At 39.1% G+C, this 22097-nt stretch overlaps 1 protein-coding gene across 5 annotated transcripts; it reads right to left on the bottom strand.

The window, feature by feature from the left end:
- Nucleotides 1–8957: 8957 nt before the first annotated feature.
- Nucleotides 8958–20640, bottom strand: LOC131334530 (3-isopropylmalate dehydratase large subunit, chloroplastic-like). Of its 5 annotated transcripts, XM_058369583.1 has the most exons (15): nt 20485–20597; nt 19890–20024; nt 19620–19790; nt 18782–18845; nt 18612–18678; nt 17684–17802; nt 16610–16684; nt 16352–16429; nt 16159–16254; nt 13623–13672; nt 12217–12271; nt 11862–11993; nt 10652–10699; nt 10389–10547; nt 8958–9357 (listed from the first exon to the last, which is right to left on the bottom strand). In XM_058369583.1, exons 3-15 carry the CDS (start codon nt 19679–19681, stop codon nt 9217–9219), a joined length of 1146 nt encoding a protein of 381 aa, XP_058225566.1. In that variant the 5' UTR covers nt 19682–19790; nt 19890–20024; nt 20485–20597; the 3' UTR covers nt 8958–9216. The 5 variants fall into 5 exon arrangements, with proteins under 5 accessions (XP_058225566.1, XP_058225565.1, XP_058225568.1 ...); XM_058369582.1 differs by lacking the exons at nt 18612–18678; nt 18782–18845 and having other exon boundaries at nt 17684–17800; nt 19890–20030; nt 20485–20640; XM_058369585.1 differs by lacking the exons at nt 19890–20024; nt 20485–20597 and having other exon boundaries at nt 18782–18934; nt 19620–19759.
- Between the last annotated feature and the right edge of the window lie 1457 nt (nt 20641–22097).

The raw sequence follows: 22097 nt of genomic DNA, 5'->3' as shown, positions 1-22097 counted from the left end.
TCCCTTTCTAGTTTTGTTGAACAAGAGATTCAAGAGTCATCTTCGCTCAATTTATGGGGCCTTTTTAGGACCATTATACTAATTGTTATTATGGTTACTCTTAGGGTGCGTCTGGTTTGGAGGAATGGAATGTAAATTGGAATGGAGTTGGAAGAATTGAGACTGGAATAATTATTCTCATTTCCATATTTGGTTGTGGTTAGGAACCAATAGCAAGAATGAAATTTGCATTCCAATTTGGTGTTTGGTATGCTAGAATGGCATGTCAATGGAATAAAATTTGGGGTGACAAAAGTAATTTTGGAAGTGATACCACAATCCGTAAAAAGGATGCACAATAGATACACTAACCACCACAATCTCTTTAAAAAAAGAAGAAGAAGCACATAATAAATGCAAAAAAAAAAAAAAAAACAGTGATAAATCCTGAACATAACTAAAAAAAACCGCAATCTAAATCTCGGGAATAAAAAAAAATGAGAATGTGTTATGTTCGGATGGGATGGAAACCATGGGATTTTCGCCACCGCCCATTGTGGGCCCTATCGAGCATTCACTGCAATAATTTAAACCATTTATCTTGTAGGGCTCGCAAATTAATATGTCCACGCAAAAAATCAACTCTGTCGAACATTAATAGCTATATAAAAATTTAGATTTTGGTTTATAAAACGAATAGCCTCATTCTGTCAATAGTTTTTTAAGTTTTGACCATGACCGTCTTTTTTATAAATCAAAATTTATTTTTTGACATAGCTATTAATATCCGATCAAGCTGATTTTTCACATGAACATACAACTTTGCAGGCTCTACAAAATGAACGGTCCAGATTATTGCAGTGAAAGCTTGGTAGGGTCCACAATGGGTGACGAAAACCATGGGGCTTCCACCTCATCCGGAAAGAATTTAATCTCACAAAACATTCCACTAATTTGACTGAAACAAATACAATTTGACCTTTATGTGTTGGTACAGAAAATAAAAAGTAATTCCCACCAGATCACTCCCAATTAATGAAATACTAAAACCCTATGAAAGTACCCTAAATCTTGAAAGTGCCTAAACCCTAGAGTACCCTATGAAAGTGCCTAAACTTTAGGGCTCTATGAAAACGCATAAACTTAAATTCTAGGGTACCCTAAACCCTAGGGTATCCTAAACCCTAAAACCCAGTACCTTAAAATCCTTGGGTGGTACTTCTATTAATGGTAAATGTATTTTGTAAAAAGTGAACCTAGTGATAATTAAGTATTTCATCTTACCGTAATAAGAATTAAGATGTGATTTTTTTTGTACCTAGTGATAAAAATCCCTTGTTCATTCATGGTGAAAAACATGGTGTGGGCTCCTCGATCGGCGTGCCCAAAGAGTTGCCACCCGGATTTTTGAGATGGATGATCTGAGAAACCGAGAGTTTATTTGAGAGGAAAGGTCTTTTGGTCTAGTGAAAATGTTAAGACTTTAGGTTTCGAAGTCACATTACGAACGGGGAAAGTTTTATTGAAAAGCACCTCGCTCCCCCGGTAAAGACCGGTCTCTACTTAACATTTTAAATGGAGGATTTAATATCATTTGAAAAACTTAACTTTGATTAAAACACGTACGGGAAAGGGACACAAGATTGAATATAACACATCGGCGTGCTTGGGTGTAACGCTCTGAATTTTGGGTACGTTAAATAAACATTTTATTGATAAAACCAAATAGAGTCTGGCTCGTTATTACAACAAAACTTAAAAGAAGTACTTTTATTACAAACGGGAGGGAACTAAGTTTCTTAACTACTGCTCCGCTTGTTCCTCCATCCGGGCTAGCTCTTCGGCTCCAAATGCCTCCAAGGTGTACATCTCACCCTGTTCATCTATGAGGTCTGACATATTATACTGGCGTCACCACCAATATAATATGTCAGGGTTACCAAAAGGGTAACACCGTGAGCTACAACGCTCAATAGGAAATCTTACCCACCAACCTTAAACTTATAAACAGAAGATCATATACAATAACAATCACACATCCACATTTGTTAATCAACTATCGTTGGTGTCCAAGATTTTTCGTGTTTCTCCTACGCGACTCGTCGTAGACCGTGTCAACATTTTCATTTACAAATCAACCTTTCAAAAACCATTTGTTTAACACACCCAACCTCGGTTCCGCCGTTCCGGGTTCCCGAGTATCCTCACAATGGTTCCGCCGCACCGGGTTCCCATTGGCACACAAAATCTTGCATTGGCTCCTCTCCGCGGGTAACCAAGCCATACCTCACCATGGTTCCGCCGCTCCAGGTTCCCATGGGAACGCACACAACCTCACAATGGTTCCGCTTTTCCGGATCTCCATTGGAACACACACAATCTCACAATGGTTCCACTTTTCCGGATTTCCATTGGAACACAAACAACCTCACAATGGTTCCGTTTTTCCTGGATTCCCATTGGAACACACACAACCTCACAATGGTTTCGCTTTTCCGGATTCCATTGGAACACACACACACTTCACACAATGGGCAAGTCCGGCCACATTGCGAATTCAAAAACTTTTCACCATTTTCAAATGTTTCTTTTACACTCGCACACACACAACTCACATTATGCAACCAAAACCAGTCATAATGTAGTTTCAAAATATTTTCTTCCTCGAAAAACATTTCCCTTTATTAACCACACCCTAGGTGTCATGTTTCCACTTTCTTGGTTCTCGTGTCTCGTTTACATGCAAAGTCTCCGCGGTAGGACAAAGTAAGCATGAATCATTCATTGTAATCTAACAAGATCATCCAACTCTATAATATATCACATGTAACACAATCGATTCATGTATGCAAGCTCATACTCCTTGAAATATCAAAATACGAATGGTAACGTTTTAACTTTCGAAAACCGTTCTTTCTTAAAGATCAAACAACATACGTTTTACTTGGAATAAGTAAGTAAGTGAGTAAGGATAAACTTAGAGTTAGGGGTAAGAATAATCTACCTTGATCCGAAACTAGTCGGGGCCGAATAAGCTAGTTGGAAGATTCTACAGGTGGTGAAACTCGTAAATCTGGACCGAACTTTGGATGGCTGTAACTCGGTCAATCTTTGGCCGAATATGATCGTTCTTGGGTCGAAATCGAAGCTCTAGAAGCGCTCTACAACTTTCGTGAAGGAAGTTGATCCTAGAAACTACTTTAGGTAGGAGAAAAATGGGGATAAAAGAAGGGACAGTAAGCTGTCTGGATATGGAAATCTGAGATTTTTAATGAACTTTGGATGACAATATCTTTGTCATTTCTTCACCGATTGGGGTGGTTCTTGGGTCTAACTTGAAGGTCTCGAAGTGCTCTACAACTTTCCCGAAGGGAGTTGGTTCTAAAAACTAGCCTAAGCAGGAGAAAACTGAGGATTTACGAAGGGCAGTAGGCTGCCTGGAAAAACAGAAATGGTTTCTAGAGAGAAGTGAGAGCAAGAAGTGAAGGCGTGAGTTGAAATGCTTGGAATGGCTTGCTATTTATAGGCAAAACCTTGGCTCTCTCTCCTCTCTTCAAGGCTGGTCCCCCCTCTCTCTCATTCTTTCAATTTTGACATTTGTCAAGCAATCTTTGAAAGATCAATGTCTAAACCCTAGGTTTGCGTGGCTAGTTTGTATCAAGGATTGGATTATGGAAGATTTGGTGGAGAGGTGGATAGTTTGTACAAGATTTGGTGTTAAACAACCATAAAAGGACTATGAGATGATAGATTTTTGGCTAGGAAGGAAGATACACCAAGGATTTTAAGTACAAGGGAAGATCAAGCCAAGGTACCATCTCCTTTCTCTTCTTTTTCTCTCTCTTTCTCTCTCTCTCTCTCTCCTAGTACACTACATATATATACATATATAATATAACGGTACAAATTATAAGATTCTTCCAAATCCAAAAACCATTAAACAATCCTAATTAGACACATGTTCCCATTAAACTAATAAATAGTGTACTCTAGAAAATCTATACCCAGATATAATATTGTATATATGTACACATGCCTATTTATACCTAGGTACCAAAAATATATAGCCTAAGATTTTCCCATTAGAATATAATAAAGTACTAGTACTAATCTATTGACTAGGGTACTAAAATAATCTAGGGTTTAGATATACTTCAATATTTTAATGAATAAAACTACATGAGAATCCAAATCTTGATTATAAAATAGGATCCTTGTACTTAGTTAGGAAAATTAAGGCTATTACCCAATGGATAATAATTCTCCTTGCGGTTAATAACCATTGGACAATGGAGGGGTGGGAGAATCCCTAATAAACAATGCATATAAGTACTAGCACATGTTTTTATAAACCATTAAAATACTATATCTTGTACTTACCAAAATATTTTAATAGGAGGCCTATTGTCCAATGGACAAAGATTACCCTAGCAACTATGGATCAATGGGCAAAAGAAGTACAAGTACTTTTATACTTAAAATAAGATTTCTTAAAAGACTACATGTAGTTTTAGTCAAATATTATAATGAAAAATTTATTGTCCAATGGACAAAAATTACCCTAACCATTATGGACCAATGGGTAAAGGCAAAAGGTTCAAAAGGTCCAAAAGGTTCATCTAGTAACTAGGTGAGTTGGTTGCTTGGTTCCTCCAACTAGTTGGTTAGAAACTAACTAAATTGGTCAAGTAGGGTTTCTAGTCGAGAGTTAACCAATGACCAAAATCTAATTACGACAAAAAATAACAAGAAATCATATAGCCACTCAAGAGAAAATAAGTAATTCAAATAAAATTCAAATATTTAACGAAATTTTTACTGACCAAAATTCAGGAGTGTTACATTGGGTGCACACTGTACAATATGAAATGGATGAGTAATGTATAGAAAGTAAAAAAATAGTGTTACAACAGTCTGTCAATATCATGTGAAACGCTGCACGACGACTCAAATATATCACACGGTGTGATTAAAACACCGTGCGATGTACCTGTCTACACATTCCAGAATCAATTCGCTTTTACATGGCAAAATAAACCCTAGGCCCGCAAAATAATTTTTTTATTTTATTTTCCGAATATCTGAAAATGATTTACGAGACTCTTTTGTTTATCTTATCATGTAAAATAATGTTAAAAGCTTTTTGGAATGTTGAAAGATTTAATAAAGTAAAAAAAATGACTTTTAACATGAAACTTGACACTGGAATGTACCCGCACAGAAAAGCAGTAAACAGACTAAACCGAATAACATAAGAAGGAATATGTACAAGAAATAAAATACTGCACGGTGTAACACACTACGCCGTGCGGAGTTGTAAAATGCCACACGATGCAACGTATTCGGTACAGAAACTATTTTTTGTGCTTTTTGAATATAAAGCTTGTTGAGACCCAAACTCGGTATAGAAAGACCGAGAAAGGCCTCGATCGGCTCCCCTCAATGCTAAACGTGGTTTAGCCCAAGGAATTTGTTTATACCTTTTGATTGAAGCTTGGATGTGCTTGAAGATGGGAGAATGAAGGTTGATTTGGATTGAAAATCCCTTTTGAGCTTGAATAAGGATTGACGGATGTGTGGTTGTTTGGATGCTTTGAGATGAAGGTCCTCCTAAGTCAGTAGTTTATTGAACTTAAGAGAGAGAGAGAGAGAGAGAGAGAGAGAGAGAGTGTGTGTGTGTGAGTGTGTGTGTGAGATTCCAGAGAATGCAAGAGTAATTTTCTCTGGAGTTAAAGGGGTCCTTCTCAACAAGAGGAGAGTGTATTTATAGGTAAGAGGGCCAATGATGATCAATACAAAGAGGGGAGGTGGCTTCTAGGCCGGATCATTGCACCTACAAGCGTGACCGACAACTTTCTACAACTGTCAGAACTTTTTCTGAAATACCGCGAGATATAATAAAAAATGCCGTGTTGTATATTGAAATCTTGTGTGGCGGAATAATTTTTTGAATGCTGCACGGTATTTCGAGACAGCACAGCACATTGAACTTCGCGGGGCCGTCCTGGACACTCTCGAACTCGGATTTAAGCGCGATTTGAAGCGTTGGAAAGCTTGTCGAGTCCTCTTTCTAACCCAATTGGTTTCACTCAAAGATATTTTATACATTAAAATGTGTATCCATTTTACCTTCAATGTGTCATGGAAAAAATAATTTTTTACTAAGCAAACGCATCTCTCTCTTCGCAACTGTACCAGGGACCACCCTATATGTTTGGAAAGGGGTTTTCTTGAGGTTTAGAAAAGGAGTAACAAATGAGCAACAATCCAAGCCTTAAAGATATATTTTTCCTTATTTCATCATCGGGAAACTTAAAGATTATTTGGAGGCCCAAATTGAAGTGTCTACACATGGCGATAGAACCGTAGGAACCTAATTCTCGCTAGTCCTCCCCTTTCTCAGCAACCAAACACAAATAAAAACAAAGCCGTAGAAATCAAACCACCAAATTACATCAAAATTCAACTCACGTTGAAGAACTCGAGCTGGTCCTCGAGGCTCTCGAGTGCCGTTCTAATCGCGTTGAGGCTCTTAGCCTCCTAAACCGCCAAGAAGTCGTAATCCGCGTCGTCTGACTGGAAATCTGTGGGCACACGCCCCAAAAATTCCATTTTTTTCGTTTTAAAAATCGGGTGCGCCCTTCTTGGGAAGCACTGCGAAACGCTTACAATTCAAAGTCGCCACTCGGGTTTTGCGGTATGCACCCAAGGAACTGAACTTGAAACGTTTGCTACGTTGTTTGATTTTGAAAAGGTATAGACCGGTCCGTCGTCACCTTCGATATCTGAGGTTCGGGAGCCAGGTTAAGAGAGGGGAAGGGTTTTATGGCACCCCCCCTCGCCCAATCCGGAGATCGGTCTCTACTCGGACATTTTGTAAAACATTTGCATTTTTCTCTCATTAATCATTTTTTAGCCAATTAGGGCGGGACAACAGTTAAAGGGGGATTAAAACTGTAGCATTTTGCATTTATTTGGCAGAAATGTGATGGATGATTTACTTGAAACAAATGATAATAGATTGAGAACAAGCGTCTGTGAGCATTTTAAACAAACTGGAGCACGTTGTCCCAAAATGAGGCACGCAAGGGGAGGCTGTATGCACTGGCTAGGCCACTGCGTACAGAGACTACTTGCGTTCACCACTGGTATACTGGCGTGCGCCTATAAATCTAAACTTACAGCTTCTGTTTCTCAACCCTTTGGGCTCTGGAAGGATCAGTGCACATCCAGTACAAACTACGCAGTTAATATAGCAGAATAAATGCAGTTACAGGCAGCAGAGATGGCTTTAGAGCCATAAAATGAACAGAACGCCCCATAGACAGTGTGGGGAACATAAACAGAGGTCAAGGCTTAACTGCCATGCAAGGGCCAGCCACTAGACCCATTGAAACTGTCGTACGCCAGTCCAAAGACCCCGTACGCCAGTTACACTACTTGGTCAGTGCTTGGCTTTGCATGATCTGGGCTCTGGAACACGACCATAAGGATCCCAGAGGCCTTTTAGAACAGAAATAACAGACAAGCAATTACACAGTTCTAAAATACAGAAAGCAGTAAACTGGTTCTTAGCATGCGTACGGGTGATAAGATAAGAAATAAAATAAGAAAATGATGATCGATGATCCCCACGCCAGTGGTGCACATACAGCCATGACTGGCGTACGGCTTAATGATACTGGCGTGCGCCACATGTCATCTGGCACGATCTTTGGATCTTGCTAGCTTTAGGGTCATGACTAGTATTGATTACTAGCCTTAACCCTTCTAGCACCCCTTAGAGGTCCGAACAGGAAGGTTACAAAAGTTGATATACCTTTGGTTTTTAGGTTGATGGGGTGTTTTTGAGCTTGAGTTTGAGGTTTGATGGATGGAGGATGGATGATCTAGGTACTGTGGTATGGAGAGAAAGGTTCCCTACTTATTCTTTCAAGTGATGAAAGAAAAAGAAGCAAGGAAAACAAAGGAGACAAGAGAGAGAAATGCCTCAACTCTTAATGGTGGTTAATACTTGTAAACCCCTTGCATATAAATGCAAGGGGGTATTTATAGCCCAAGAAAAGACTGAAGAGGGCAGTAATCAGTTGAGTTAAAGGCTGATTGGGTTAAGAAGAGAGCCTCCCATGCATTAAATGCATGAGACTTGGGTTGAAAGGTGGTGTAGGAGAGAGGGGGAGCCGGCTGCACAATGGTAATCATTAGGGGACTGTAGACTACGTCAGGGTGGCCACAAAAGTCTCCAGCACGTGGTGAATAGTGATATTTGACTGACTTTTGACTGGCGTATGCCAACATTATACCTGCGTGCGTCGGTGCTGACTAAGTCAACGGTCGATGACTAACACGTGGCAGTTGATCGGCGCACGCCAGCACAATACTGGCTTAAGCAAGTATGGTTTTGCTGAGGCCGTTTGGTTCTGGCTTAAAGGGTCTGGACAAGGCTCGACAAAGGTTTGAATGAGGTTCAAGACACTCAAAGCTCAAACACACCAATAACCTCGGAGTGTTCTTGACCATAATCATCATTGGGGAACCAAAAACCGTAAGTAAACCAATCTGGACAGTCTAGAATAAGGTGTCTACAAAATCCTTCAAGAACACGAACTCCGTCTACTGGTTTTTATCAATGCCTTCATCTGTCACTGAATCGTTGTTGGTAAAGGAGGATGGGTTCTTTGTACGGGAGAGGAAAAATGTAGTTGGATTTGCGGAGGGATTTGATGGAGCTGAGGAAGTGAGATCCGTAAATGGACTGGATCGCGTTGCCGAGTTGAGAGAGAGAGAGAGAGAGAGAGAGAGAGAGAGAGAGAGCACGACCAGCCGATTTGGGGCAAAAAAGTCCATTATACAACCTAACAGAGCCTATGCAGGTTCGGGAACAATATTTAGGGGTGGAATGAAACCTAATCTAAAACTAGGGCTGGCCTCTAATTTTCTATTATTTTCCATTTTCTCGGAAACATATGGTAATATACAGCTACTTAACAAGCGGATTTATTATCAGCTGTAACAACCAACTGCCCTCATAAAATTTACTCCTATTAAATAAGCGTTTTCTCTCTCAAATATCCTACAACAGAGAGTTGCAGCACCACGGTATGTTACATACTAGCATCTCTACACAATCACAACATATGGAGATGTTCTTATTGTATCAGTAAACTGAACCTCATATTTTGCTTCAGCCACTCAGACAGAAGTTCAAACGGTACAAGAGCAATCACAAGTAATGGGCTACTGCAAAAACTCTCTTGGATCAGTGACAAAGCCAGTCAAAGCAAAAGCTGCCGCTGTGTATGGAGAAGCTAGATAGATTTGGCCTTCTTTGTGGCCCATTCGACCTGGGAAGTTTCTGTTTGTTGTTGACACACAGACCTACAATGACAAGCCATTATCCAGAATGATAAAAGGTGTCTATCCAGCTGCAAGTAAATAACGAACTCGGGAAAAAAAGGGAGGAGAATAGTAAGATAATTAGTTTCTTCAAAAACTGAAGCTTCATAAAACGAAACATAATGGACCAGCTAAAACAGACACCACCAAAAAGATAATACCAATAGATGTTGTTTTGACCCCTTCGCAAATGCTTTATTAATACCAAACTGAGACAATTACATTTTCCATTATCTTATCAAGTTTTAGATAATGCTCAGTGAAATTCTTCAAAGCAGACATAGAGGACAAACCTCGAGGCAAAAGGCACAAGCCTTTAATTGTTCATTTTAATGAAAATACTGCTTCCTTTGAATAAAAAAATAAAAAACCTATTTCCTTTCTTTCCCATTTTTTTTCAAATTTTCAACCCTTCTTCAAACTCCATTTGATATACCTCCGTTATTTAAAAAATGACATTCTAATACTCCCACCGTTCCTAATTCATTGTTCCTCTTTGAGAATCCCACTATTTAACGGAGCATCATTATTGCCTAAACAAAACTTTCACTTTCCTGTTTTGCCCTTGAAACTAGACTCCTGTGATTGAAATTGAAAAAACAGAGGTCAAATCCATTTGCAATGACGCCTACTTTTGAGAAAAATAGAGAGGACAACTCTTACCCTATAATGGCGCCAACTTTTGAATTATAGTTTGGTTTGCTAAAATAAAGATTTAAATCTGAAGAGGAAAGGGCATACAGGGAAATTAGTAGTCTTTTCTGGGTTGACTTTTGAAAATGGACAATGAATTTGGAACACCCAAAAAAGGAAAGATGGACCTTCAATTAGGAATGGAGGGAGTCTGCGTGATCAACGGACATATAAGGAAACAAGGTATACAGGTCAGTACTTCCATAGGTATGGAGGCAATGTCTGTTGGGGGTGAGAACGGGAGGCAAGGCATATACTGTGCACATAAAACAACGATATTTTCCAGAGAGTCGCTTCTAAACAAAAATAGTAACACTTGCCTGAGGTTCATTCAAGCGCGCACAAGTGTCTTTGGGACCACCCAAGCAAGCACCGCAACTAGGACTTGCAGGTGTATCACAACCAGCTTCCTCAAATATCTGGGAACAGGTCTTGCCACCAGATCCTGGAACGGGCAGACTATATACGTCCATCCACACCTGAAAATTGATCATATAAGAGAAGATATGTGGTTTTTGGAGTTTTGGAACAAATTTAAATAACTATTCAGCACCATGAGGCCTAATAAAGCTAATATACCAACCTTTTGGGTGGCTGGAACAAGGAAAGTGGGAACTTTGACCTTCTTTCCCTGCACAAAATATATTTAGCGTTCTCGATCCAGAAAAACAAGAATGCCAAACACAAGTATGTACTTATGGTGTCTAGTTGTGTTTAGCTTACCAGAACACTAGTACCCTAGTGTTGGGCCCGGAGTGCCCCCATGGATTTGGTTACATAATGCCACTCTCTGCGACCGCTCTAAAAACAGACTTGCGGATGCGATGTTGAATGCCATAAAAGACTTAATTAAACCCTTCCTACCACCAATTGGTTTTAGGAGAGATGGTGGAAAAGCGATCCGACACCTAGCAACTTACATATTGGGACACACATTCTGGAACATGGTACCGTTACGTAAATCACCAGAGAGAAGAAGTACAATTATGTTTCCACAGAGAAAGTCTTTCCAAAGACAGATTGTCATGTTATCCAACTTACAGCCGGTTCATTCTAGTTGTTTGTATGATGTTGACATGATTCCCAGTCTCAACTTATTTATACCATCGAACACATAAACTGATAAAAGACAAAGGACTTCTCCATATACCCCAAAATGGAAAATGGTACTAAGAAACATAAAAACATATGTATATATGCCACAGTAGATCACATCCATCCGGGGTGCTGGAGGTTAGGATTGTTTCTAGACAACTCCCGCAAAATAGCACAATGCAACAAGACCCCGAAGTAACAAAAAGGGCATATGGTGCCTACAAATGCACGTCATATACACTGCTACACTGGTTTGCTAGATGTTCTTCCCAAATCCCAATTGGCTTAGAAGAAACTATTCTGCTTAGAATTGTGACACACACACACACACACACACAACAAATAGTCAGACAAATTCAAGACTGTCTGTTGCCTTCTCCAAAACAGTTTTCCAGAACACTTTTCAGACGCTGTTTGTGAAAATGAAAGGACAAAATCATCCTTTTCTGATTCGTTCACGTTTTCACCAGAAATAGTTTTACATATCCATCCTTTAAAAAAAAAAAGGATTGTTTTTCAAGGGGGAAATCTGCAGAAAACAAGCTCCAAAACTGATCACAAAACAAGTCTCTGTCTCAATAAGAGTACAGTGATTATTGGAGAAGTGAAGAGACGTCGAGATGCTTGGTTCAGCATAGAACAAGGAAAACTCTGAAGACAATGCCAAAAAAGGAACATGTAGATAAGTGATGTCTTACTGAAGCTAGGAAAACTTTGGCTGTGGCAAGAAAATCTTCAGTTTTTCCTCCAGTACAGGATCCAATGTAGACTCTATCGATTTTCACATCCTTGCACTCCCTTGCTAAAGCTCGATTATCAGGAGAATGAGGCTGCAAAAGTTTCCGAATGTATTACTTGCCGAATATGCAGAAACCAATTTTAAACTGCAACTCCATACAATAGAAACCAATCTATAAACCAAGGTTTTGCAGCTCTCGCTTGCTTTAAATAGATGAAAAGGAAAGTCAAAGGGAACGCTTAATGGCTTCTTTCCTTCCTCCCTCCCTTATTTTCTCTAAGAAACTAGAGGTCAATTTATCAATTCTAACTCACCTTAGCAACTAGAGGCTCCAGTTTTGAGATGTAAAATCTATACTGTGAAAGAAATCTAGAAGCCAAAAAAATATTCACCCATCAGTATATGTCACCTTCCAAAGCAAAACAACAAGAAAAGTAACATTACAAAAGTCTTGAAAAGGCAGAGCAGACGTATTTTCTTGGACTATGTTATTGAGCTAAGGTTTCAGAGCAAGCGAATTTGATGGAGGTTGCTAACGTCAATAAGCTTGTTGGGTTGCAAAGGAATTTGGCGAAGGAACCACTGTCCAGTGTCCTAATCACTGATTTAGAAATAGATGTTCTTCAGGGTATGATGAAGCAGAGGAAAGTCTCTTGAAGGAGTGGCAATGATACAACAGAAGTCATCCAATCGACATTTGTATTAAGAGCCACCTGGCAACTAATAACCAGAATAGAATGCATTCCATCTAGATTGTCCCCAATCCCCAAATTTGTAAGACATCAGGGTTAAAGTGAACTTTGCCACAAGCACAGTGGCAGAACTAAATTGAATGGAAACAGGAATCACTTCAGCAGACACAACTGATGCCCAACTAGCAGTTGGCTTTGCCAGATCTTCTCCCTATAGGTTTGAGAAAAGAAATTCCATCAGTTCGTACAAATCCAGTTCTTACAAATTCACCAAGTAACAAGCATCCAACTTTCACATGAGCTATATTTCTCTAAAAGGAGGATCAAATCTCACCCTACTAGACAACCACCCCCACACCCCCAAACCCCCCCGCCCCCCCTAAACCCAAATATTGTTTATCAAGGAGAAACAACAACAACATAACCCATATAGCCCCCAATCATTGGGGGTATGGGCGGGGGAGGATTGGAGACAGACCTAACCTTTGGCAATATGTATATATCAAGGAGAAAGATTAACTAAATAATTAAGAAAAGAAGAGGTTGCATATGAAGGTTATTTTCATAAAACAAGCACCAAGAAATGACACCAGGCCATTTACACCTGATTCTCATAATATTCTGTTTAGTTTGATAAAGGTTATAATATCTCATGAATATTATGATATCAGACCTTCATATTTCATGAGATGTGACCATCAGAGGTCTTGCCAAGAATGGTAGGTCATTTATTCGCATTATAAAATATGGTATTCCTCCTTCAAAATCAACCATTCAGATGTGTTGAGAATTAACATCAAATTTATCCACATTAATGCTGATGCTCGAGTTCTGAACAGCTTCAAGGCCAACGACAGCAAAATACAAACTGCTCTATATTGTAAGGAGGATTAATGATACAATCAGGCAATGTGGTTTTGTTGCACAAGTCCGAACATAAAGACAGGAGGCATAGTATTTGGTGAAGAGCAGGGTGAGTAGATTTATTGCACCAGATAAATGGAATAGGGAAAAAGGATACTACATACCTGGCTTGATCATCACTGTAAACTGCTTCATAAGGCGTGCTTGTCTTATCCTGCACAAACCAAAAGACCATAACAATCTAGTCTAGACAATGGAAGCTAGTGAGGTAAAACTATCCCTGCCCAGTAATTAATGCCAACCAGCAAAAAAATGCATTTTCCTCATTGGCTGGGAAAATAAGAGCCAATATGCAGTCAGTTTTCAATTCTTTTTTCATGAGAGTGGATATTAAATTACCATTGCTTATGCGAATCTCGACTGATTTTTTATTTTATTTTTTGTCCAGTTTTTTATTTTATTTTAAATTACTAATTTTTATTTTATTTTATTAAATTACCGTTGCTTATGCAAATCTTGACTAATCTCAACTTTATTTCGATAAGTTGTTAAACGAGAAACATGAAGGAGCCTTTGATGGGGAGGAAGTGTATGTACCTGGCGAGAACATAGAATATGAGTTTTATCGGAGAATACAAAAGTTCGAAGTGGTTAAAGCTTTGAAAATGATAAAACCGGGTAAGGCCCTAGGACCAGATGGTATCCCTATTGAAGTGTGGAAAAGTCTAGGTGACTTGGTTGATGAAGTTGTTCAACAAGATTATTATGATTAGGAAGATACCCAACAAATGGAGAAGGAGCACCTTAGCACCTATTTATAAGAATAAATGAGATATTCAAAGCTGCAACAACTATAGAGGTATTAAATTGATGAGTCATACGATGAAGTTGTAGGAAAGAGTTATTGAGCATCGCTTGAGGATGGTGACTACGGTGTCAGAGAAACAGTTTGGATTCATGCCAGGAAGATCAACCATGGAAGCTATCTACCTATTAAGGAGATTGGTAGAAAAACACAGAGCAAAGAAGAAGGATCTCCATATGGTTTTCATAAACTTAGAAAAAGCTTATGATAGGGTGCCTAGGAACATCATATGATGGGTCATGGAGAGAAAAGGAGTGACCAAAGGGTATATCAAGGTGATTAGAGACATGTATGAAGGTACCGTCACTACCATTAGATCACCAGTAGGGGAAACAAGTGAATTTCCAATCACCGTAGGATTGCATCAAGGATCAGCCCTGAGCCCGTACCTCTTTGCCTTAGTTATGGATGAATTGACTAGACAATTTCAAGAGGATATTCCATGGTGTATAATGTTTGCAGATGACATTATCCTCCTAGATGAAACCGCTAGAAGTGTTAATACGAAACAAGAAATTTGGAGGAAAGCATTAGAGTCAAAGGGATTTCGTATAAGTAGGAGTAAAATTGAGTATATGGTGTGCAAGTTTAGTGGTACCAGTAGTGCACATGAAGAAAGAGGGGTGATCCAAGACTAGGAGATACCAAAGAGTGATCATTTTAGGTATTTAGGCTCAATTATTAGTAGAGATGGAGAGATTGCTGATGATGTGACCCATAGGATCCAAGTGGGGTGGCTCAAGTGGAGAAGCGCTACTAGTGTACTATATGACAAGAGGGTACCCACAAAATTGAAGGGAAAATTCTATAGAACTACCATAAGACAAGCGATGCTTTATGGGACATAATGTTGGTCTATTAAGAAACAACATGTGAGCAAGATGAGTGTAGCAGAAATAAGAATGTTGAGGTGGATGTGTGGTAAGACTAGACGAGACAAGATTAGAAATGAAACAGTTCGTGAGATGGTAGGTGTAGCACCTATAGAGGAGAAGTTGAGGGAAAATAGGCTAAGGTGGTTTGAACATATTTACCGTAGACCAGAAGATGCAGTAGTTAAGAGAGCGGATAGGATTGCTCTAGGTAGCAATGTTACGGAGATGGGTAGACCTAAATTGACATTAGATGCTGTAGTGTGCAAAGATATAAGTATAATGGGTCTGTGTGAACAAGTGGCTCTTGACAGAGCTCAATGGAGGAAACAAATTCATGTAGCCGACCCCAAGTGATTGGGACGTAAGGCTCGGTTTGGTTTGGTTTTGGTTATTTTTTGTCTAGTTAAAGGCAAGATAATCACGCCAAGACTAGAGCATTTACAAGAAATAAATTTTTGTGACCCAACCCCAAGAATCAAATTTTGGTCAATTGCGCAGGGAGCAAATACACCAGTGGACTAACCAATCTGGTTTCTTTTCGGGAGGGAAGTTGTGTTTTGATGATGAGAGGCATCATTGGGGATTTTGATGAATATAAAACAAAAAGGAGACCCACCACTGTTGCCAGGTAGGCTTTTGCTAATGCCACTGCAATTTCAAGCTGAAGGTTTCTGGATTCCTTTTTAAAATCTACTCCACTTTCTGTTTCAATTTCTCAGGCTACAATTACTATTTCTACTACTCTTTTGGCTAAAACAAGCTATGCTGAAGTCCGAAATCCAAATACGTGCTCATTGATTTGTGAGAATGCAAAACACCACAACGTTGCACAAAGAAACTTGGTACCATATTTTGAAAGAACACATACAAAACGAGTTTTTGGAGGACAAGGGAAAGAAACTAAGTTTAGGCAGATATATGTTGAGAGAGAGAGAGAGAGAGAGAGGGCAGATAATGAACCTTGAGATACTTATATGTAGTACTATCAGCTGGTACAACACCATTCTTTCCCCCAGCTTCAACAACCATGTTGCATAAAGTCATTCGTTCTTCCATCTATCATCTATGTAGCACAGATCAATGAAACAGTTGTTACATGATTGAAGTAGTGCGACTGACAAATACTTTCAAGGGAAAATTTAAGTACACTTACAGTTAGACTCTCCACAGTAGAGCCAACAAACTCCATGGCTTTGTAAGTTGCACCAGACACAGAAATCTCACCAATAATCTGCAATGTCAGTAAACTTATTGTATCGAAATAAAAATACTAGATGCACTGACAATTCATTACAATTCGAGATAAACCCAATAACTCACAAAGTTCATCCCAGAAACACAATGCTTTAAGAACCGGAGAAAATTATGACCATACAAAGAAACAAACACCACAAGATGCTGCAAAAAGTACCTGCAAAATCAAATCATTCGCAAGCAGATAATCCGGCATTTCACCATCCATCACAAATCTTAATGTCGGAGGCACCTGAAATATGAAACATCTGCAGTTGTAAAAGCTTTCTGGACTTTCATACAACTGAGGAAAAGGTGGCAAAGGAATTGCAGCAAAATCTATGTTTATCAGCCCTCTATATGCTTGCAGATTTGTGTGTTAAGACAAAACTTTGAGAGGATTGATGAGTTGATTTCTGCAAAATTGTGGCATCTAAGACAGGCTCTTTATTAGACATCTGATTATGGTCGTTTCAGTAACTAGTTTGCAATGGAAACGAAATAATGTGAGGCATGGATTTGACAAGATGTTCAAAATGTGAACTAAGCAGCATTTGAAAATATGACCAGCTTAAGTAAGTCCCCACATTGAATGATCTGCTTGAAAATTCAATCTCATTTGGAGAACTAACGCCCATAGAAATAACTTAAAAACATTCTATTGTTCCCCACACAAATATGAGGTGAATTAGAAATTAACCAAATACAACCAACGCATGAAAAGAGAAAGAAATAGTGAAAAGGTCAGAAGAAAGCCCATCAAACAAATGAATTTTTCCGCTTGATTTGAGTTGGCACTTTAGTCTCACTTTAATTCTTGAAGAAAGGGGAGCAAATACCTCCATCCCCAAACCAAATTAGTAAAGAAGCCATATCTCCAACTCCAAGCACCCCCGAGTTCACTCACACGCACATGCGTATGATGCATCATTGTACGAGTAATAGTTTTATGCACTATCAGTGAATCTATAGAGAACGCTTACATCCAAGTTCCAGACAACAAGGTTCATGTATCATGAAGTACTCACCGACAATTTTTAGCTAAAGAATGTGTGAGACATACACTACTTTACGAGCACCCTAAGACTTACACCATAAGCCATCCGGGAAAAAGTAATAGAGAAACACTCACTATATCAGAGAGCAACAGTAAATATTAATCGCAATTTACCTCATCGCGTGGAATTAGCAAAAGAGAAGAAAAAGCTACTCAACTGCTGAAACATGTGCACAGAGAAGATCAACTACATACCTTAAGTAAAAGCTTTCCGGTGCCTAACAAGAAACCTGCATCAGTATTGCCAATTCCAGTCGCAAACTGGCCAAATGCTCTTGCGGGACACGTGTGGGAGTCTGTTCCTAGCAAGACCTGAAATTGGGGTCCAAAATAAATGTTGACACAAGAATGCCAAACTTGGATTTTTCCAATGATTCAACTTGTTTAAAACATATTTTTAGGGTACCTGCGAGAAATTAGCTCAAAATATGACCGGGAAATACTTGATCTAAACAGTTTTTCATAAAACAGTTCCTGTCAAGCTTTATAAAAAACAGTTCGGATCAAGCACTTAGCGATATTCGTTTGAGCTGATTTTTTGCAGGTTGCCTTAAAACATGTTTTAAACAAGTTGGCTGGCTCCGATTATTAGCCTGGGGCTATGAACTATGAGGTCCACACCTAAGGTCCTTACTAGAAGGCGTATATATATATACGGGGAGGTTCCGGGGACACCCAAAAAAACACCTAAAAAAACGCCTCATAGTTTCCGATCAAATTTTGATGATCTGAGCCGCTCAATGTGATCAGAATGTGATTTTAAGAGTACCAGTGAGAAATCAACAAAAAAAATGACCGGGAAGGGCTTGATCCAAACAGTTTCGAACAGTTTTTTATTAAACGGTTCAAATAAAAACTGCTCAAATCAGCCTTTCCAGTCATTTTTTTTGCTAATTTGTCGCGGCACCCTTAAAATCACATTCTGCACACATTGAACGGTTCGGATCATAAAAATTTGATCGGAAACTATGAGGCGTTTTTTTAGGTATTTTTTTTGGGTGTCCCTGGAACCGTCCCCCGTGTGTGTGTGTGTGTGTGTATATATATATATATATATATATATATATATATATAGAGAGAGAGAGAGAGAGAGAGAGAGAGAGAGAGAGAGAGAGAGAGAGCTCTCCAGGCCTGCAATGACCTTCTTGGGCAAGAGCAACATGGCATACACCTTTATAATCAGGGTTAGCCTGTAAAATCATTAAACAAATTTGTCAAATCACTGCTCAAGAAAGGAGTGTCATAGTATCATAGTAGTGCACAAGTTCATCAAGAAAGACCAAAAGTTCCGACCTTGAAATTCCCAAGATCCTTGATATCGTAAAAGTACTTAATATTTTGTTCCATGGAAAAATCCCTGCAGATATCAACGTTCCGATTCTCTCAATCATCATTAGTGAATATATAGTGGTCAGGTATGATCACAATTTTCTCACGGTCCCACACCTTCAATGTTCATAAAGAGAGCTCCATCAATACAACCATTATTTGATTTTGCGACTATAGAGAGAGAAAAAAAAAAAAGATTCTTAGCTCCATAAAATCTAAATTCAAGGCAAGGTTGGGATGGATGTAAGTAGTAAATATTTCTACATGAAAATACTATATGTTCTTTCTGACCATCAAAATGTCAGTCAGAACTAAAAAAAGGATCACTATAGGCTAGAGATTCAACAACACATTAACAACTAGAAAAACTATTTCCATAAGATTCATAAAATTAATACCAATTTCCAAAGTGACCAAAAGTTCAAGACAACACATTGCTTCATTGGACGTCATGAATTCAACTAGTGGTGACTTGTGAGCTCCCATTAAGTCCATCCATTTCTTCATCTATATGGTAACTTAAGCTCAAACCAATGCGAAAAGTTGAAAACTCTCAATATATTTATCAACTTCTTCTCTAGCCGTATCAATTTATTGACTCATTATATTGGCACTCTAGGGTTTCAACTAGTAGACCTCAAAATCGTTGAGTTTTGGTGATGAACTATTTCCATGCATAACAGCTTGGGAATTGATTATTCGAATAATACTCATTCAAATGCCATATAACGGTTGTCAATCAACAAAACAACTAATTGGATCCAAAAATATGGAACACTGGAAAGTAATTCATATTCTGCACCTTAGCATTCTGGCCAAACTCTCTTTTGAAGATTCCAAATGTGCCAGGTCCACAAACATCATGAGTCATCAAGACATCCACATTGACCCAAACATTCTCGCCTGGGCTCAGTATCGGTTTCTTGGAAGCCCTAGCGAGGATCTTCTCGGTCATCGTCATCGCAGTCTTGACCTAATCATTAAGAATAGTCACACCCCCGCGGAAATACAAGACATTTGCAAACCCATACTGAAAATATATCGATTGTACAACAAATCAAGAGAACCCAACCGAACCCGAGGTGGCAGGCTTGCGTTCAGTTTGCTGTGGTGCCATGACGCACGTGATTTTCCTGGAATTTCTTTTCTTGGCAGTGTGTAAGGAAAATGGGGGTTGCGAAGAGAAAGCAGAGAGACCCATATCTTTCTGAACCTTAAGACGGAAGGGGAAAAACCTTAAGACGGAAGGGGAAAAACAAGGGGGCCGCTATTCGCAGCCCTCTATTTACTCTCGTAGCCCACTAAATTTCGGTAAATGATTGTTGAAAATCATAAATAACATTTCGGTAAATTGCTGTTGAAAACAAGATTATATTTCGGTAACTACATGTCGAAAATATGTTCAATTTTCGGTAAACAACTGCCGAACATGCATTTTCGGTAAACATCTGTTGAAAAAAATATTATATTTCGGTAATTGGACGCTGAAAATATATCTCAATTTCGGTAACTAACTGTCGAGTATAATTGAAAATTTTTAACGGGCTATGGGAGTAAATAGAGGTCTGCGAATAGCAGCGCCCAAAAACAAAGGGCGATCAGTTCGGGATTAAAAAAACATTCATGACAAAATTTGGGGCAAAATTAGATAATAGGAGGTTATGTACCTTGTTGATGAAAGGTGAGGAGCTAGATGCAATAGTAGATGAAGCCATTGTGGGCCTTCAGGTTGTGAAATTTGCTACCAGTATTGTGTGGACCTGAAACAAATTGGGATTCTTATGCTATGGCATCTAGAACATCCCCAACACTAATACACAAATTTTTCCAAGCCAAAAATCCCTCCCCCCGAAAAGTACTCTCTTTAGTTTGCCTAACCATTTTTTCATGCATGTACTCCCACGCTTCTCACTATTTTGGAAAACTAATTGCTTTGCACACAGTGATGATGTGGCATTACTCAACAGTAGGATATCAACCAAAGGTGATAACAGCCCTAAAATCATGATATCCGGTAATTGAGACGTCATTTGCAATTAACCGAGCACATCATGTTGTCCACAAAAAAAGTAGGATATTGGGCAAACATCAGCATACGGGCCTGTTTCTAAGGTTCAATTCTATTGTTTTGGCAACAAGGTAAAATTCATACAACACAAGACTGAGTGTATTTAAAAGCCGACTAGTCCCCGCTAGGCAGTGGTCCAACGCTTAGATTAGGCAGCCGACTTGTCTTGACCTAGGAACTAAACGCCTCTTTTCCGCCCCACTAGTGATTTTTAGAACATTGATTTTTTCTTGGTTTTGCTCACAATGAGTATTCAAATGCTTTTATACAAACTGAAACTGGATTGCAGCAGGACAATTGGTCCATTAGATACACTTAGTCTTGTGTTGTATGATTTTACCCGATGGAAACATTTTGCCATTCCTAAAATCTTTTCCATAGACCTCAGACTTGTGTTTAAGACAGATGTAAACCAAATCAAAACAAAAAAATATGCAATCTTTGTTTTCATTGCATCAGACAGCCCAAGAGACAGCAGCGGCCAGTTAGGAAATCTATTAAAGTATTTCATTCAAAGTTGAAAACTCAAATGCACAAGTTCGGCACTACAATTTCCTCGAAACCCAAATTTTCGAATTAGGGTTTTTTTTTCTCAAGCAACTCTATTTAGGGTTTTTTCTTTTCAGCAACTCAGTTAAGGGTACTAAGAGAGAGAGACCTTCGTTGTTGGGGATAACAGCGGTCGGAGAGCCCTGAATCCGGTGGCGGCGGCGGTCGCCGTCGGTGGAGGAGTGGTGGGGTTGGGTTGTGGTGCTCGCCGGCGGCGGAGGTGGTGGGAGCCCACCCTCTCTGGCTTTCTCTTCTTTGTATTTTTTAGGGCAAATTATAGTTACCCCCCTCTAACTATGCCTCGCGTACACTTACCCCCCTATAACCTTTTTTTTTTGGCACTTAACCCCCTCAAACTAACGGAAATTCAAACGGTCATAACTTCAAACGGTCATAACTTTTTTGTCCAAAGTCGAAAATATACAAATTATATATCGATTTCGAGATCTTGAAGTCAGCTTTCTAATGACACCAAAATCACATCACGATTCAAAGCATGCAGAAAGTTATGATCAAAAGAGTAAGGGCTGATAGACAGAAAGACCATTTTGATCATAACTTTCTGTGTGCTTTGAATCGTGATGTGATTTTGGTGTCATTAGAAAGCTGACTTCAAGACCTCGAAATTGATATATAATTTGCATATTTTCGATTTTGGATGAA

The sequence above is a fragment of the Rhododendron vialii genome, chromosome 7a (genome assembly GCF_030253575.1).
Source record: "Rhododendron vialii isolate Sample 1 chromosome 7a, ASM3025357v1".
NCBI lineage: Eukaryota > Viridiplantae > Streptophyta > Magnoliopsida > Ericales > Ericaceae > Rhododendron > Rhododendron vialii.
Note: the sequence above shows the minus strand (reverse complement) of the source record. Positions and strands in the feature narration are given on the sequence as shown.

Coding starts and splice junctions, on each gene's coding strand:
- LOC131334530 (XM_058369582.1), bottom strand. CDS start 20,532: ATGGCTTCATCTACTATTGCATCTAGCTCCTCACCTTTCATCAACAAG. Junction 19,791..19,889: donor AGCCTGCCACCTCGGGTTCG/GTTGGGTTCTCT, acceptor CTTAATGATTAG/GTCAAGACTGCGATGACGAT. Junction 17,801..19,619: donor AGTTTGGCCAGAATGCTAAG/GTGCAGAATATG, acceptor CCCCAATTTCAG/GTCTTGCTAGGAACAGACTC.